Source organism: Peromyscus leucopus, chromosome 7 (assembly GCF_004664715.2).
Source record: "Peromyscus leucopus breed LL Stock chromosome 7, UCI_PerLeu_2.1, whole genome shotgun sequence".
Lineage (NCBI taxonomy): Eukaryota > Metazoa > Chordata > Mammalia > Rodentia > Cricetidae > Peromyscus > Peromyscus leucopus.
In genome coordinates, this window is record NC_051069.1 from 51,125,912 (window position 1) to 51,143,306 (window position 17,395).

A 17,395-nucleotide genomic window follows, 5' to 3' on the forward strand; every position below is an offset into this window, starting at 1 on the left:
TGTGTATTAAAAGAACAGAACTGATAGAGTGAATATATATGTGTATATATATTCATTTATTTATTTAGAAATATTGGAGATTTATCAGAGTGGCTTACAGGCTGTGGTCCAGCTAGTTCAACGATGGCCGTCTACCAATGGAAAGTCCAAGAATCCAGTTGCTCTTCAGTCCACAAGGCTGGATGACTCAGCTGCTCTTCAGTGTATCGCTGGAATCCCAAAGAAGCAGGCTCTAATGCTAGAGAAGAAATGGACTTCCAGTGAGAGCAAGGGCAAGCAGGCAAAGAGAAAATCTTCCTTCTTCCATGTCCTTTATAGATGCTGCCGCCAGAAGGCGTGGCCCAGATTAAAGGTGGATCTTCCCCCCTCAAAAGATCTGGATTTAAGGTGTATTAAGAAAAAAAAAATCTATCACAGGTGTGTAGAGGGAAGTTTCTCTGTGTCCTCCTGCCCGGCCCCTCGATCGGGACAAATCTCTCCTACCCACATTCCCGCAGTTGCTTATAAAATAATTACTTATATTAATTACAAACTGTATGGCCTGTGGCTTCAGCTTCTTGCTAGCTAGCTCTTTCATCCTAAATTAGCCCATTCCTATTAATCTATATGTTGCCTCGTGGCTGTGGCGTTACCACAGCCTGGTAACTTGCTGCTCCTTCAGCAGCAGGCTGGTCTCTCCCAACTCCACCCTTTGTCTCTCTGTATCTCTGCTTGGATTTCCCACCTGGCTGTAAGCTTCCTTGTCATAGGCCAAAGCAGCTTATTTATTAACCAATGGGAACAACATATATTCACAGCGTACAGAAAGACACCCCACAGCATAGGTGTACCCAGCCTCTTGGATTTTAGTTAATTCCAGGTGTAGTCAGGTCGACAACCAAGGACAGCCATCACAGTGTGTAAGGACGGGAATACTTGTTAGGTTGTACGGCACTCGTGAGGCTTCATTCTAGCACTCAGATGTAGAGGCAGAAGGATTGTTGCAAGTTCAAAGCCAGTGAGGGCTTCGTGGTCAGCTCCAGGAGGGCAAAACTTCACAGCGCACCCCTGTAAGATCAGGCTGGGATGTAGCTCCGTTGTTAGAGCGCTTGCCTAGCATGCACAAAGCCCTGGGTTCCATCCCCAGCACTGTATAAACTGGAGGTGGGGATGGGGATTGGGGTGGGGGTGGTGTGCAGCCCTGTTAGCCCCCAACTCAACTTTCCTTGGTTGCATAGTGATTGCAAGGCCAGCCTGGGTTATGAGACTCTGTCTAAAACATAAAATACAAATAAAGTTGTTTCGTACAGGTGTGGCTTACATACCCTAAGTAGCCTGCCTACCTGTGGACCAGCCTCCATCCAGTCTCGGCCACCTGCTGACAACCCTCACTTCCACCTCCCTTTTCACTGCACCAGGGATTCCTAGTCTACCTTTCCTGCCTCTACTGATTTGCCTTTTTCTGGGCATTTTATATAAATGGAATCATAAACTCTGTGGTCTTTCTCTCCAGCTTCTTTTTCCTTAGAAAAATACTGCCGTGGTCCACGGCGTTGATAGCGCCTCATCTGTGGGCTGGAAGTCTGTTAGGTGTGGGTCTGGTCTGATTGTGCACTTGCCAGGTAACGGACAGCCGTTTAGTCATGATTGGAAAACCACTGCCATGAATGTCACATGTGTGTCTTCCTGAAAACTCACCTCTTGATTCCTCTGGGGTAGATGGATCCTTGAGTTTGCTGATAACTCCTACTTAGCTTTCTCAGAGTTACTAAGCTGTAGCTCAAGCAGTGGCAACACTTTGTATTCCTAGTAGCAGAGGTAGGGTTATGAGATATGGACCCTCCCAGATGCTTAATACTCTCTTTCTAGTCAGGGTCTCCAATTCCTATAGAGCTGCGCTATGTAGCTGAGGCTGGTCTTGAACTCTTTATTCTCCTGCCTCTGTCTTCCAAGTGCTGGGATTATAGGTATGTTCCATACGTGGTTTATGCCAACACTGGGCATGGAACCCAGGCTTCATCCATACAGGGACACACTCTACCAACAGAGACAGACCAGCTCTGATACTGTGTTTGTGTGTGTGTGTGTGTGTGTGTGTGTGTGTGTGTGTTTGTGTGTGTGTGTGTGTGTGTGTGTCTCATGCGTGTGCACATGTGCACATAGGTACACATGTATGTGGCGGTCACAGGTTGATTTTGGGTGTCTTCCTCAATCACTTCTGTATTTCATTACTATTTTTTGAGAGAGTCTCTCACTAAACCCGAAACTCACTGATCCAGCTAGGCTGCCTGGAGAGCCTCTCCAGGGTCTTCCTGTCTCAATACCCCACCCTCAGGGCAGAGATTACAGGCGTGGGCCACCACACCAGGTTTTTACATGGGTTCTGGGAATCTGAACACAGGACCTCATGTGGCAAACCTTATGACTAGGCCTCTCACATACTCATGTTGTGCCAGATCTCATTACACCTTATTCTGAGCAGTCAGTGCTCCCAGCATCTCTCCCATACTCTTTTTTAAAAGTATTTATTTTTATGTATGTGTGCCTGATTGTACAGAAGTACACCACATATGTGCAGGGACCCTGGGAGTCCAGAAAAGGCATTGGATCCCATGGTACTGGAGTTATAGACTGATGAGAGCTGACGTGTGGGTGCTGGAACTGAACCCAGGTCCTCCGGAAGAGCAGTCAGTGATCTGTGAGTCAGCTCTCCAGCCCCCTCTGATGCTCTTAATTGTAATGGGTAGCATGAGTTGTTTGCCTCATGGAATACACAGACAGAGTCTGAGAAACAGGTGGATGTGGAGGTGTGAACTCTTGGTGGAGATTTGGACCACAAATAAGCCTTGGTCAGAGATACACTTGGTCAACCAGTTAAGAGCAATTTCTTACACATGCTGCCATTCCAATTCCCGGAGGTAAAGCTGGAGTTCAAGGTCACCCCTGGCTATACAGGCCAGCCTGGGATACGTTAGACCCTGTCCTCCATAGGGACTGGAGGCTGGAGATGTAGCTCAGTGGTAGGGTGTTTGCCTAGCATGCATGAGATACCGGACTTGATCCCCAGCACTGAAGAAAAATATCTTAAAGAAGTACTTCAACAAGGTAAAGGCAGATGGTGCTAAGGGCTGACTTCAGAGGTGGCCAGGGAAATTTCTTCAGGTAATATTCAGCCATATTGGAGGTAGGGGTATGAATCCAAGACAGAATGTATGCTTAGCATGTATGAGGCCCTGAGTTCCATCCCCAGCACAGAAGACAAGCAAACACAACCAAAAATAAATTATAATAATAAATAAAATTAAAAATAAATGAAACAAAAATGACATTCAGGACTGGGGAAATGGCTTCACGTGAGCATGAAGACCTGAGTTGAGAAGCCCAGGGTCCACTTTAATGCTGGGCAGGTGACCCAGACATCTGGGAGGCAGAGACAAGGAGCTGGCTGCATGTCTAGATTAGTAGATTGGCAAGTTCTTGGTTTGACTGACAGACCCTGACCCAATAAATAAAATGATGGAAGAAGATACCTGATATTGACGGCAGATATGTACGTCTGATGTGAGAAGAGGGTATCCCCTGTGAGAAACACCCTCCCCCACAGTCCCTGAGATGGCTCTGCAGTTAAAGCCTTTGCTGAATAACCATGAGGGTGTTGGGATCCCATTACTTGTGTAACAAGTCACACAGAGTCACACTCATGCCTGGGACTGAACCTCTGAGGGGACACAGAAGCAGAAAGACCATGGGGCTTCCTGGCTTCCAGTTAGCCAAACTTGAGCCCGGGTTCAGGTAGAGACTGTGCCTCAAAGGAAGAGATGGAGAGCGTACAGAACAGCCGATGCCCTCTCCTGGCCTCCACACATGCGCTAGGACCCACGTGGCAGAAGAGAGAACAACGTCCCACAAGTTGTCCCTGACTCCTGTGTCTCAACACATCCACAAACAATAAGTAAATGTAATTAGAAATTTTGAAAAAGAAAAAAAGCCCCACACCACTCCAAGCAGACCTGCTCCTCCCAAGGCTTGTGCTGGACAGGAAGCCAGGGGGCAAAGTCCTAGGAAATGCCATTTTCTGGAGGACAGGGCAGGTTGCTTACCCCCACCATGGCAGAGACTTGAGTGAAGGACATGAACAGGCCCACGGGATTTCCGCAGGAAAATGTTGTCAGCCAGCAAGGACAGCAAAGGTCCTGACACGGGAGAAACGTTTGACGAGCCAAATAAATACGCAGAAACAGGGAGTAGGGGAAGGTGGAAAGACCTAGACATGGAGAAAGCAGAGGCAGGGCCAGCGAGAGGAAATGATAAGGGGATGAGTATGGAGCCTGGAAGGTTACGAAATTCCGTTTATTTTGTGTGTGTGGGCACGTGCTATGGCGAGCATGTGAAGGTCAGGCGACAATTTGAGGGGTCGGCTTTCTCCTTCCACCATTGGGTCCTGTTGATCAAACCCAGGATGTCAGGCTTGGTGCCTTTATCCACTGGGCAGTCTTGCCAGCCCAGGAAGGCTATTTGATATCTTTAGTTAGAGGAGCTTGGGAGGCATGGAGGATTGGAAAGAGGAGTGTTCTCTAAGTACTCTTAGTCCCTACAGTTTCCCAGCACCCAAGGTGAGGAGGTGAGAAAGTGAGTCATTCTCTAGGCCAGGAGACCCACCACAGCCAGGTGACCTTAGATTCCTCCCCTTCTTGACTAACTGGCTCATTCCCGCTCTAGTCGGCTCTGCGGGCCCCAGGTCCTTTGCACTGAGGTTTCCCCACCTTGGAAAATCTTCTCCTGGAACTGAAATGCTCCACCCTTCACCTTCTGGTGTGGCCTGTTACCTTCCCTAGTCACTGGGTTTAAAGGTGTGCTTCTGCCGGGTGGTGGTGGCACACGCCTTTAATCCCAGCACTGGGAGGCAGAGCCAGGTGGATCTCTGTGAATGTGTCCCTGCATCCCAGAGACAGCAGAGCTCTGTGAGTTCCAAGCCAGCCAGGCGCTCACACCATGTCGAGTCTCAAAGACTAACATATAAACTAATAAATAAAAAGACTAAATTAAATAAATAATTGATAAAACAGGGCAGAGAGGCACTGAAGAAGACATTCCATATATACCTCAGGCCTCTACACACACATCTCCACCTCCTTCCTTTTGATACCTATTTGCACTTCATTTTCTTCCTTTCTTTTTTAAAAAAAAAATATTTATTTTTTTATTTGCATTGATATTTTGCCTACATGTGTGTCTGTGTGAGGGAGTCAGATCTCGGAGTTAGAGACAGTTGTGAGCTGCCATGTGGGTGCTGGGAGTTGAACCCGGTTCCTCTGGAAGGGCAGTTAGCGCTCTTAGCCACTGAGCCATCTCTCCAGCCCTCTTCCTTTATTTCTTATGCCACTTTAATTTCTTTTTACACGTATTTAATGTGCTAACGGGGTGGGGTGGGTGGCTATGTGGCCACCGCCTTCTAGTGGAGGTCGAAGGCCATCTTGGGGCAGTCGGTCGCCTTCCACCGCGTGGATCTTACAGATCCAACCCAGGTTGCCAGGCTTGGTGGCAAGCGCTTCTATCCGCGGAGCCCTCGCTATCCTCACCCTTTATGATGGTGGTGGGGATGGAGCCCGGGGCTTCAGACATGTTAGGCAAGCCTCTGCCACTGAGCCACGGCCCTTCCTCAAGCCCTGTCTGTCTCCCTAATGCAGTGTTCACGGCTTTGGTCTGTAGCTGAGTGGCAGGCCACCTCCAGCCTCTTACACATACCTGACTCACCAGGTCCCAGGACCACTCTACAGATGTGGAAACTGAGACAGACCGGAGTGGTCCTCGCTGGAGATCACGTAGGAGCGGAACTTGTTTCTCAGTGGGGTCGAGACAGTTCAGGACCCCCGGCACCCCGAGGTTGGGCGCTTCCGGCTCCGCCAGCGGCCGACGCGGTAAAGGCCTGAGTCATCGCCGCCTCCAGACGGCGGCAGCCGCCGGCCGAGGGCGACGGCGGCGACGGCGGGAGGTGATGCGGGGACGCCAGGAGGGGGCGTGGGTGCAAAGCCGAGGCTAGGCGACCGCGCGCGCGCTCCTCGCCCCACCCCGCCGCCCGCTGCGCTTTCCAGCCTCCCTCACCCGGGGACCAGCCCAGAGCAGGTTCCAGGGTGCTGGAGGAGACCCGATGTACAAGTTCCCCACCTCCGCCCCAAGTTCCCGTTGTGAGTCAAGCCCTGCGTCGGGACTTGACCGCGAAAAGAACTGTCTGGGTCGGCGGCAGTCCCGAGTGGCACCGCCGCCCTCGCATGAGCAGGGAAACCTCCTGCTGCCCAAGTGACCCGCACTCCAGAGTCTGCACCCGTCACTCTGGGCTTCCCTGGTCCCCGATACACGGGGCATCCCCTTCGGAATGGTCTGGGACCAGGGAAGCCAGGAGAAAAGCGTCCCGGCGCTCGGGAGAGCACCAAAGTCCGGCCGCGCTGCGCTCTGTGCGGCGTCGCGGGCTCGGGACCGGGCTCCGCACCCGACCGAGCAGGTGGGTGGAGACACCCGACTTCCACCCCCTGTCAGCTGGGAGGGAGGTGTGGGGTGGGTTCTGGGGAGGGAGTGTTGCATGCAAGGGAGCCTGGGGATCGCCACTAGGGTACAGAGGGGACTAGAGCGAAGATGGGGGGGAAATGTGTGTGGCTGGGGGGCGGGGCTGGGGATGCCGCGGCGGCGGGGGAGGGGCGAGGATGTCGCCGAAAGGGGATGTCCCCACTTCTGCGGGTGGGGGAAGGTCCGCCAGAGGCTCTGCGGGGAGTGGGGGGCCGGGTGGGTGCACCCCCATTCTCCCCCCAGCCCCGCGGGCTCCAGGGCCGGAGCCGTGACGTCACGGCGGCTGGAAGTGCCCGGCGGTGGCGCGGGAGGGGGTGGCCGAGCCGGCGCCTTATAAAGCTGAGCCCGCGAGGCGCGCAGAGCCGCAGCCGCGCGTCCCCAGTGTCACCCCATCCCCATCCCGCGGGCCACCGCCCCCTTGGACCTGGTCATCTTGCCACCGCGGCCCTCTATCCCCACCCCCCGTGGGGTGGGTAAGCGACAGCTTGAGTGCCGAGCAAAAGGGACAGAACACCTGCTTTTTGGGGTGCTGGCGCGGGGCATGAGGCGAGGGGCGCGATGTCGGTGCCGCTGCTCAAGATCGGGGCGGTGCTGAGCACCATGGCCATGGTCACTAACTGGATGTCGCAGACGCTGCCCTCACTCGTGGGACTCAACAGCACAGTGTCCCGCGCGGGCTCCTCGGAGAAAATCGTGAGTGGCCAGTCGGGCTGGGGGGCGCTCCGGAGGGGGGGCGTGGTGCCCGTAGCCCCCGCAGCAGCTCCTGGGAAAGGGACCCCCACAGCTCCAAAGTGACAGAATCCCGGGTACAGGCAGGGATTTCTTCTCTGGGGGACGTGATCTCTTGGGGGTACCCGGCTGGACCCCGAGGCACAAGGGAGCCTCGTTCCCCGCATAGCTCTGGGTTTGATGGTTGCATTTGCTGGGCTAGCGTCCTCTCTGAGGGGACCCGTGAGTGCCACCGGGGTACGAGCTGGCTCAAGCCCCAGGCGGAGGCGGCAGGGCTGCGGAATTGAACCAGATCCCGGCAGAGTGGGGCGGAGCTGGGCGGTTTTGGGGGAGCCAGGAGGGTGTTCTGCTGTGTTGGAGTGGGTAGGGGACACCTCCGAGACTCCATATATCTTCAGCCTCTGGGACTTTGCTTGATTGTGTCTAAGTGTCACTGAGTAGTGCTCTCTCTCTCTCCTTTCCCTGAGTCTCCCCCCCCCCTTCTATTTCTGTCTTTCTGACTTAGTGTCCCTCTTTTTTTTTTTTTTTTTTTTTTGCCCGGCTCTCTGTCTTCTGCACCTGGTACCAGCATCTCCCTTCCTGTGATCTGTCTCCCGGAGGACTGAATATTGATCCCCTAACTCCTCACCCTGGGAGTTAAGAGCTAGGCTCAGACTGGGGCAGAACTCATTAGTCTCCCTTCTGTTTTATCCCCCCGTTTCTCCTCCTGGTAGCTTCCTGCGGGGGGAGGGGCGCGCTTAGTTCTATCAATCCCGGTGGCTCTGTCCTGTTGACAGGGAAGGATGCTCTTCCATTGAAAACTTCCCTCATGCCCGCTCCCTGTTCCTGTGGGAGCCTCTCTGATCTTTAGTCTGTTTGCAGGACTCCCCTCAATTCCACCCATCCATCTTCCTCTTCTTCCTTTTATGTTGTTACAACCTTTTGCATCCACAATAACCTCTCCTCTCCCCACCAAAAAAAGGACTTTGCTCCCCAAAGCTGCAGCTGTGGGATGTGAGGGAGTGAGGCCACCAGGGTATGGCCAATCCCGGGCCAGGGGACATACGGTACTTGACACAAAAGCTCTCAGCCCCGGTCTTCAGGCTTGCAATCCCTTGCAACATGGTGTCTTTTTCTGTGTCTGTGGCAGCAAGTGTCACTATATGGGGATGTCTTGGTCTATCTGTCTGCCCCTGTGGTTTGGGGGTGTGGAGGGGGCAGTGAAGAGAAACTTCAGTGTGTCTCTGACATAAGGATGCAGATGTGTTCTCCCAAGGGTGGGTGTGTCCCTGTGTGATTGCTTTTGGGTGGACACGTATCTGACAGTGTGTCTGCGGTTGTATGTCCCTGGCTACGGGTGTGGGTGTGTTATCTGACATGAGTTTGTATGTACAGGTGTGACACAGCTTCCTGACTGTTGTCATCTGAAGGGGGACAGTGATGGTGTCATTGAAGTCATAAACCAAATTCACCTTTCCATCCGAGTGGGAGTCTGTGTGAGAGTGTCTGTGTGTGCAAGGACATGTGCATGGTGTGTAAGAGTGTCTTTGAGTTATGGTTTTTGTTTATGTTTAGTACATCTAGTGTGTGTGTGTACACGCAAGCATACCATAGCGCAGATGTGGAGGTCAGAGGACAACGTGCAGGAGCCATTTCTCTCCTTCCACCGTCTGGGTCCTAGGGACCAAACTTAGGTCCCCAGACTTGGCGGCCAGTGAGTTAGCCCAGCCTTGAGTTGTGGTTTTGCGTGTTCATACATTATATTTTTGTATGCTTATATTTATATTTACACATTATATTACACGTGGACGCTTGGCTGGTATGCTTGTGTGCTGCCTTTTGTGTATTGTGTTTCTATGAGTGTGTTTGTGAACCCAGACAGACCTGCCCCTTGGAGCTAACAGCACCTTGGTGTGGATCCCCCCAGCCTATCTGCTGAAGCCCCCCAGTTCTCTCGTGCTCACTCAGCCCTTTTCAGCCGGTTCTGTAGTCTTTCCATGGCTTCCCAAAGTGCTCTGCAGGGGGCGCTGCTGAGGGGGTTGGGCGATGCCTGGGAGGTGACCATGACGTGAGGGTGCTCAACAAGGGTCTTGGAGCGGGAGACTCCTACCTACTGTAATCCCAGCAATTGGGAGGGTGAGGCAGGAGAGTAGCTACAAGTTTCGGGTCAGCCAAGCCATAGTGTGTCTCTTTCTCAAAAAGGGAGGAGATGGAGGACTGGAGGGTTAACTTAGCATTAAGACCACTGGCTGCGGGGTTGGGGATTTAGCTTAGTGGTAGAGCGCTTGCCTAGCAAGCACAAGGCCCTGGGTTTGGTCCTCAGCCCTGGGGGAAAAAGAGCACTGGCTGCTCTTGCAGATGACCCAAGTTCAGTTCCCAGCCCCCATAAATGGTGGCTCACAACTATCTGAAATTCAAATTCCAAGGCCACCGATGGCTGCTTCTGGACCCTGAAGTCACTAGACGTGTGGTGCACAGACATACATGTAGACAAACATCCATACACATACAAAAATGAAAGAAGAGGGGGGAAAAGGTTTTTTTAGGTCTATGTAGAATCTGGATTACTCCAACTTGTTCTCCAACTCTGGCCAAAGCCAGTAGCATCCCAAGCTATTGACTGAGAAAGTCAGTGATAGGTCAGTCCTGTCTCACAGAACTGTGGGCAACAGAGACCTCTTCAGATCCCATCCATCCATTATTCTGACATGGATTCATCCTTCCTTCCATATGTACACATACACATATACATACATATGTGCACACACACACACATCCATGCATTCACCAATCCCTCTTTCCATCCATTATCCACCATCCAACCATCTGTCAGCCTACTACCCACAATCTGTACTTCCAACATCCATATCTCTATCCATCCATTAATGCATCCCCCTAGACATTTAATTTAACAAAACTACCAATTGCCTCTTCTGTGCCAAGTATGTATACACTGAAACAAACCTTCCTGCCCTGGGTCTTTCAGAACAGATGCTCTGTCAGCGGTAGGATTTTGAGTTGGATATGTGTGAATTTTAATTCTGGCCCTGCAACTTAACAAACCATGTGACTTTGGGGGAAATCATTGGATCTTTCTAAACACCAATTTCCTTATTAGGTAAGGAGACTTCAGAGTCTCTTTTAGACGGTAAGACCCGTGAAGGGCTGGAGTTGAAGTTCAGTGCTAGAGTGCTTGCCTGGTTCTCAGCCTTGTGTTCAATCCCAGCACCACAAAGACAGCCACTAGCACCTACAAGGAAGCACTGTTTTGCTCATTGCTGCAGCCTAAGGCCTGATGGAGCAGGTTCACAATATTTGCCATGCAGTAGACTCTGTAATCACATCTGAAATACTCTTGGATTCTACCTTCAAGTGGGCATCTATTACATGCAAGCATATAGAGTCAGAATGAGTGTTTTCTTCATGTTTCCGGGGCTGCAGAGGTGGATGAGTGGGTACACGTTGCTTTGCAAATGTGAGGACCTGAGTCTGGATCTCTAGAATCCAGTCAAGTTGGATGCAGCAGTGCATGTGTAGCACCAGCACTCCTATGGAGAGACGGAGACTGGGAAACCCCTGGAGGCTCAGGGGCCAGCTAGTCTGGCATGGACAATGGTGAACAAGAGACCCTGCTTCAAACAAGTTGAAGTGTAAGGACAGACACTTGAGTTTGTCCCCTGACCTCCACACGTGCACCATGGCATGCATGCTCTTGCTCACACATGGTTATACACACACATTCTCATACACACACACACACACACACACACACACACACACACACACACACCAAAATTAGGTATATTTTCAAGTTTTAAAGTCAATTTTATACATGAAATATGAATAATAATTCTTTTTAAATTACATATATTTAGTTTGCGTATGCTTGTGGGATGGGTATCTGTGTGCTACAGGGCACATGTGGAGGTCAGGGGACAAAATTAGTTCTCTTCTCCCACATGTGGATTCTGGAGAGAGAACTCAGGTTGTTGGGCTTGACAGCAAGCGCCTTTACCCACTGAGCCCTCTCGCCAGCCCGGGAATGATCGTTCTTACCTCACAGAACTGTGTGGACAACGGAGGCCCGATCCCCATTCCTCCATCCATCCTTTTTTATAACCATTGCCTTCTCCTCCATTAACCTTCTGTCTTTCCCTCCCTCCATCCATCCCTCCATCACCCATTTATCCATTCTTTGTTTCTTCTGTTTATCTGTCTTGTCATCTTTCCATCCACTGACCCCGAGGGTTGGCAAAAACAGATTGAAGACTCCTAGTAGATGCTCAATAATGGGTTGTGGGGGAGGCTAAGAGGGTAAACTCACACACAGTGGGAATTCCTAAGCTATGACTCAGAAGTTTGGGTGCTGTGCCTGGGCGTGATAAAGAGCCTCGGTGGTGTGACAGTGAACCCTGATGTGGGTGGGCTTGTCCCTGAGTCTGCATCCTACCCCACCATGATGCACAGAAGCAGTGTAGCCTTGTGTTCACATCTCTGTGAGGGAGTGAAGGGAAGCGCCTCCCCTCCTTCCTTTGGCTGGCTTCCAGCCATGAACCATCCCCGGGAGATGGGAGCCTTGAGCCGAATGGCTCCTCACCTAGGGACCATAAATCCAGACTCAGGCTAAAAGCTGACATCTCTGTTGTCAATGGCTGCCATCACAGAAGACCTGGATTGAACTACCTGCATCTTGTATGTTCTGCTCTAGCCTGCCGCCGCCCCCCCATGTATGCCTGTGTGCATACATGTGTGTGCGTGCGTGCGTGCGTGCGTGCGTGCGTGCGTGTGTGTAAAAGCCAACAGTCATCCTCAGATGTTATTCCTCAGGTGCAGCCCACCTTGTTGGGTTTTGTTTTCATTGTTTTATTACGTTTTAATTTATTTGTTGTCTGTGTTAATGATGTGTGTGTGGAGGTCACAGGACACCTTGCAGGAGTTGGTTCTATCCTTCCACTGTGTGGATCCTCAGGATTGAACTCGGGCTGTCAGGCTTGCCTGGCAAGTGTTATTCACCGAGTCATTTCACTTTTGAGCTGAAGGACAGAAGGGGATATCAATGAAAGGGTTCCATTTGATGAGGACCCTTTGCCCCCAGGAGGAAAAGGGAGGGTCTAAGCAGGGGCCAGCAGAAGGTTCTTTGAGTACTGAAGATATCCGTCATCTATGGTTTTTCTTGACAATTTCACAGGAGGAGGAAGTCCCCAAAATCAGTCTAGAGAGGTCCTGCAGTGCCATGGTAACCAACATCCGAGGCGCTTAGCCATTGAGCTCAGACCAGGTTTATTTCTTGCTTCTGAGATGTCTCCCTCTTATGCTGGCTGTGATGGGAGGGCTCTGTCCTAGGTGGTCTCTCGGAACCCAAAATGATGGAGGCTCTCCAGTCACACCACCATGGAAGCAAGGCTCGGAGGAAGGAGCACAGCAAGACTCCAACAGACCCTAAAGCTTTGCCCTGGTATGGCATAGATTGCTATTGCTCACAGTCCCCTGGTTCAAGGGAGTCCCGGGGCTAATGACGGGGAGAAGGAAAGGGGTGTCCAGGCTTGCTGCTGCTCATTCTGCCAAGCCCTCTTCTCAACCCAAATGAGAGTCTTGAGGAATAAGGGCTGCAGTTGGGCCTGGGACTCAGTTGGTAGAGTGTTTCCCTCATCTGCACAAGGCCTCAGGTTTCATCTCCCACACTGATTAAACTGGGCATGATGGGACATGACTGGAATCCCCATACCCAGAGGTAGAGGCAGGAGGATCAGGAGTTCAAGATCATCCTCAGCTGTACAGCAAGTTTGACTAGCCTGAGCTACGTGAGACCCTGTGCAAAAAGAAGCAAGGAAGGAGGGAAGCAAAGAAGGAAGGAGATGAGGAAGGAGGCAAGGAGAGAGAAGTGTAACTGCAAGAAAGCCTGATCCTAGAGTTTTGAGCATTTCTGGCTTAGGAAGGAGGATGGAGGACGGGAGGGAGAAATTCTCCACTTAGTCACTGGATTTTTGGGCCGAGGATGTGGCTCAATGGTAGAGCACTTGCTTAGCATGCACAAAAACCCGCGGTTCCATCCCCAGTACCACAACACATACACACATTCACACACAACACTGTGTGTGCAAGGCTGACATCCTAAACAGAGAGTGAAAGAGATATTGATAACTCTGTGGTAGGTGGCTGGAGGTGTTCCATCAATGAGATGCCTCAATGGATAATGGTTTGCCACCAAGCCTGATGACCTGAGTTCCACCCCCAGGACCTCATGGTAGAAGTAGGAAACCTATTCCCGCAAGCTGTCCTTTGCACACACACACACACACACACACACACACACACACACACACACTGTTTTTTGTTTGAGAAGCCTCTCGGATTAGATGACATTTGTGTACAAATCTGAAGGGATTGAGGCAGGATAGTGAGAGGAAAAGCTTTAAGGGTAGAAAGAGCAGCAAGAACCAGGGTCCTGAGGCAGGAATATGCTTGAAATGTTGGAAAGACACTGAGCAGGCCAGTGTGACCTGAGCAAAGTGAGTGCCAGGGAGAAGAGGAAGTGAGCGTGGGGTGTGACAGGAGCTACATTCCCTGCCCCCCCCCCTTTTTTTTTCTGAGACAGGGTTTCTCTGTGTAGTTTTGGTCCCTGTCCTGGATCTCGCTCTGTAGACCAGGCTAGCCTTGAACTCACAGAGATCCACCTGGCTCCGTCTCTCGAGTGCTGGGATTAAAGGTGCGCAGCACCACTGCCCAGCCTTACATCCCATCTCTTAAACATTGTATTTATTGTGTATGAGCGTATGTGTGTGCCACAATTTGCCTATAGAGTTGGATGATAACTTGAAAGTTGGTTGGTGGCAAGTATTTTTGCTGCCGAACCCTCTTGGCATTTAAATGAATTTTTTGTTGACTATGTAGCTCTGGCACTAGCCTAGCAGCGCATAGTATGTGGTCAATAAACACTTGATAGGAGACTAGATGGGTGACCAAATGGGAGGCTGTGGAGGGTTCTGAGCAGGGGAGGAATGAGACTTTGTGCAGCGTTAGTGGTGTCCTCCTGAGGCTTCTGGGGACACAAGGCTGGAGATCATGAGAGTAGGACAGATGAGATTAGACTATAAGTGGGGGATGATGGGAGCTGGGCCACTGTAAATGCCAAAGAGGTTGGAGAGACAGGGAGATGGTCAGGCTGATCTGCTTGTAGCATAGGTTGGTTCTGGGCTGCTTGATTCTGCTCAGATACCTGAGATGTGAGAGAGTATGAGGGGACCAGCTGCTTTGCAGAAAGGGCTGTGAATTCCAGAGAGAAGATGAGTAAGAACAAGGAGCATGGCTCAGTGTAGAGCCTGCCTCAGAGGAACTGGGGGCGTGGCTCAGGGGTAGAGCCCGCCTCCATCCTCAGTGAGGAGCTGGGGGCGTGGCTCAGGGGTAGAGCCCCGCCTCCATCCCTCAGTGAGGAGCTGGGGGCGTGGCTCAGTGGTAGAGCCCCGCCTCCATCCCTCAGTGAGGAGCTGGGGGCGTGACTCAGTGGTAGAGCCCCGCCTCCATCCCTCAGTGAGGGGCTGGGGGCGTGGCTCAGTGGTAGAGCCCCGCCTAGAATCCCCTGTGTCTTAGTCCCTGTTTTATTGCTGTGAAGAGACACCATAACCAAAGCAACTTATAAAAGAAAACATTTAATTGGGGGCAGGCTTGCAGTTTCAGAGAGTTAGTCCATGATCATCACGATGAGAGACGTGGTGGCAGTCAGGCAGTTATGGTACTGGAGTAAGAGCTGAGAGCTCACATCTGAGCCACAAGTTACAGGCAGAGAGAACCACACCTCCTAATCCTTCCCAAACAGTTCCAGCAACTGGGGACCAATTATTCAAACATATGAGTCTGTTGGGGGCCTTGTTATTCAAACCACCACACCCAGTGAGGGGCTGGGGCGTGGCTCAGTGGTAGAGCCCTGCCTAGAATCCCCCAGGGAAGGGCTGTGGGGGTGGCTCAGCAGCAGAGCACAGGAACAGGATTCTGGAGGCCTTGGGTTCCATTCCCAATACTGTTTAAAAAAATGTCACGTATGATGAACATATGATGATGCACCTCTGTAATTCTAGCCCTTGAGAAGCTGAGAGTTAAGCATAATAAGTTTAAACCTAGCCTGGCGACACAGCAAGACCCTGTCTCAAGAGAGGAAGGATGGACTGGAGAGATGGCTCAGTGGTTAAGAGCACTGCCTACTCTTCCAGAGGACCTGAGTTCAATTCCCAGCACCCACATGACAGCTCACAACTATCTGTAACTCCAATTCCAGGGGACCTAACATCCATGGCAAAACACCAATGCACATAAAATAAAGTTTTTTTTTTTAAAAAAAAAAAAAAGAGAGAGAGAGAAGGAAAGGGGAGGGCAGGCTTGCGCATTCTCCAGGCTCTCTACTATCAATTAGATCTTCAGTCCTCATGACATGACAAGGCATGTGTGGTGACAGAACTATTTCTGGAATGTTGTGGTGGCAGAGAGGCAGTGAAACCAGCCCTGGTGTGACAGGGGGTTTCTGGAGGTGGCAATGCCTAAATTAAGTTTCCTCTTGCCTTGCTGGCTTCCATGCTGGGCAAATGCTACACCATGGAGTTCCAGCCTCAGTCCCCAGATGAGTCTCTGTGTGTGTGCATGTGTGTGTATGTGCGTGTGTGTGTGTGTGTGTGTGTGCATGTGTGTGTATGTGCATGTGTGTCCATGTGTGTGTATGTGCGTGTGTGTGTGTGCATGTGTGTGTATGTGCATGTGTGTGTATGTGTGTGCATGTGCGTGTGTGTGCATGTGCACGCGTGTGTGTGCACGCACACACATGCAGGTCCACTCAGGCCACAACACAGCACACATGTGAGGTGTAAGGACAAGCTCAAGTGTTGGTCCTTGCCTTCCATTTTGTTTGAGGGAGGGTCTCCTTATTGTTCACTGCTGAATATTCTAGAACAGGCTTCTGGGGATTCTTCCATCTTTACCTCCAATTGCACCACAGGAGCACTCGGATTACAAACGGACATTGCCGCTGGCTGGTAGTGGCACATACCTTTAATCCCAGAGGCAGGCAGATCTCTGTGAGTTCGAAGCCAGCCTGGTCTACAGAGAGAGTTCTGGGACAGCCAGGGCTATACAGAGAAACCCTGTCTCGAAAAACAAACAAGCACACACACACACACACACACACACACACACACACACACACACACACACGACAAACAGACATGACCATGTCCAGGCTTGTGTGTGTTCTGGGATTGAACTAATGCCCTCGTGCCTGTACAGCAAGCACCCCGGGCCATATCTCCAGCCCATGAACTGAGACTTGGAATCTGGAAGAAATTATCTGAGTGAAGGGGTACCAAGAAGGAGGGCTTAGAAGTGAGGGGCCACCTGCTTCCTGGTGTGCACCAAGACAATTGCAAGCCGAGGCTCTGGGACCCAGGCATCCCTAAAATAAAACAGAAAAAGAAGCAGAGTGGTATGAGGTGGGAAATGGGGAGTGCACATATGGCCCCAGGACATTTCAGGAGGCCATTCTCTCTGCCCATCACCTCCTTTTTAAAGAATAAGTTTTTGTTTGCTTGTTTTAAGCTTTTCTTTTTCTTTTTCTTTTTTTTTTTTTGGAGATGAGGACCGAACCCAGGGCCTTGAGCTTGCTAGGCAAGCGCTCTACCACTGAGCTAAATCCCCAACCCCTGTTTTAAGTTTTTTGAAGTTTATTCATGTATTATTTTTATGTGTAAGGGTGTTTTGCCTGAATGGATGTTCGTTCACCACCCATGTGCAGTGCCCATGGCGGCCAGAAGAGGGCGTCGGGCGCCCTGGAACTGAATCACAGATGACTGAGCTGCTGTGTAAAGTGATTGGAACCACACCCTAGTCCTCTGCAGAAGAAACAAGCGAAGCCAGGCGTGGGGGCGCACCATTGAATCCCAGCACCAGGGGATGGAGGCAGGCCTTCTGTTAGTTCCAGGCCAGCCAGGGCTACACAGTGAGACCCCGTCTCAGACAGACAGACAGACAAACCCAGAAAGTGCTCTCCACACTGGGCCAACTCTGCGCTGCTCTCCACCTCATTATGAGGCAAAGTCTGCTTTGCGCTTCCTGCGCTCCGCTCCGTACTCCAGGCCAACTGGCCCAAGACCTCCGGGATTCCCGGTCC

General features: G+C 51.3%; 1 protein-coding gene across 2 annotated transcripts in view; it reads left to right on the forward strand.

The window, feature by feature from the left end:
* Positions 1-17,395, forward strand: part of Olfm2 (olfactomedin 2) — a 79,216-nt gene that overhangs the window by 13,148 nt on the left and 48,673 nt on the right. The window contains exon 1 of one of the 2 annotated variants that reach the window (XM_028872419.2): positions 6,756-7,233. The exons of the other annotated variant lie outside the window; for it this stretch is intronic. Within the exon in view, the coding sequence (XP_028728252.1) occupies positions 7,099-7,233 (135 nt within the window). The 5' untranslated portion in view covers positions 6,756-7,098. Of the gene's footprint in view, positions 1-6,755; positions 7,234-17,395 lie in introns of those variants that run through there. 2 annotated transcript variants of the gene reach the window in all.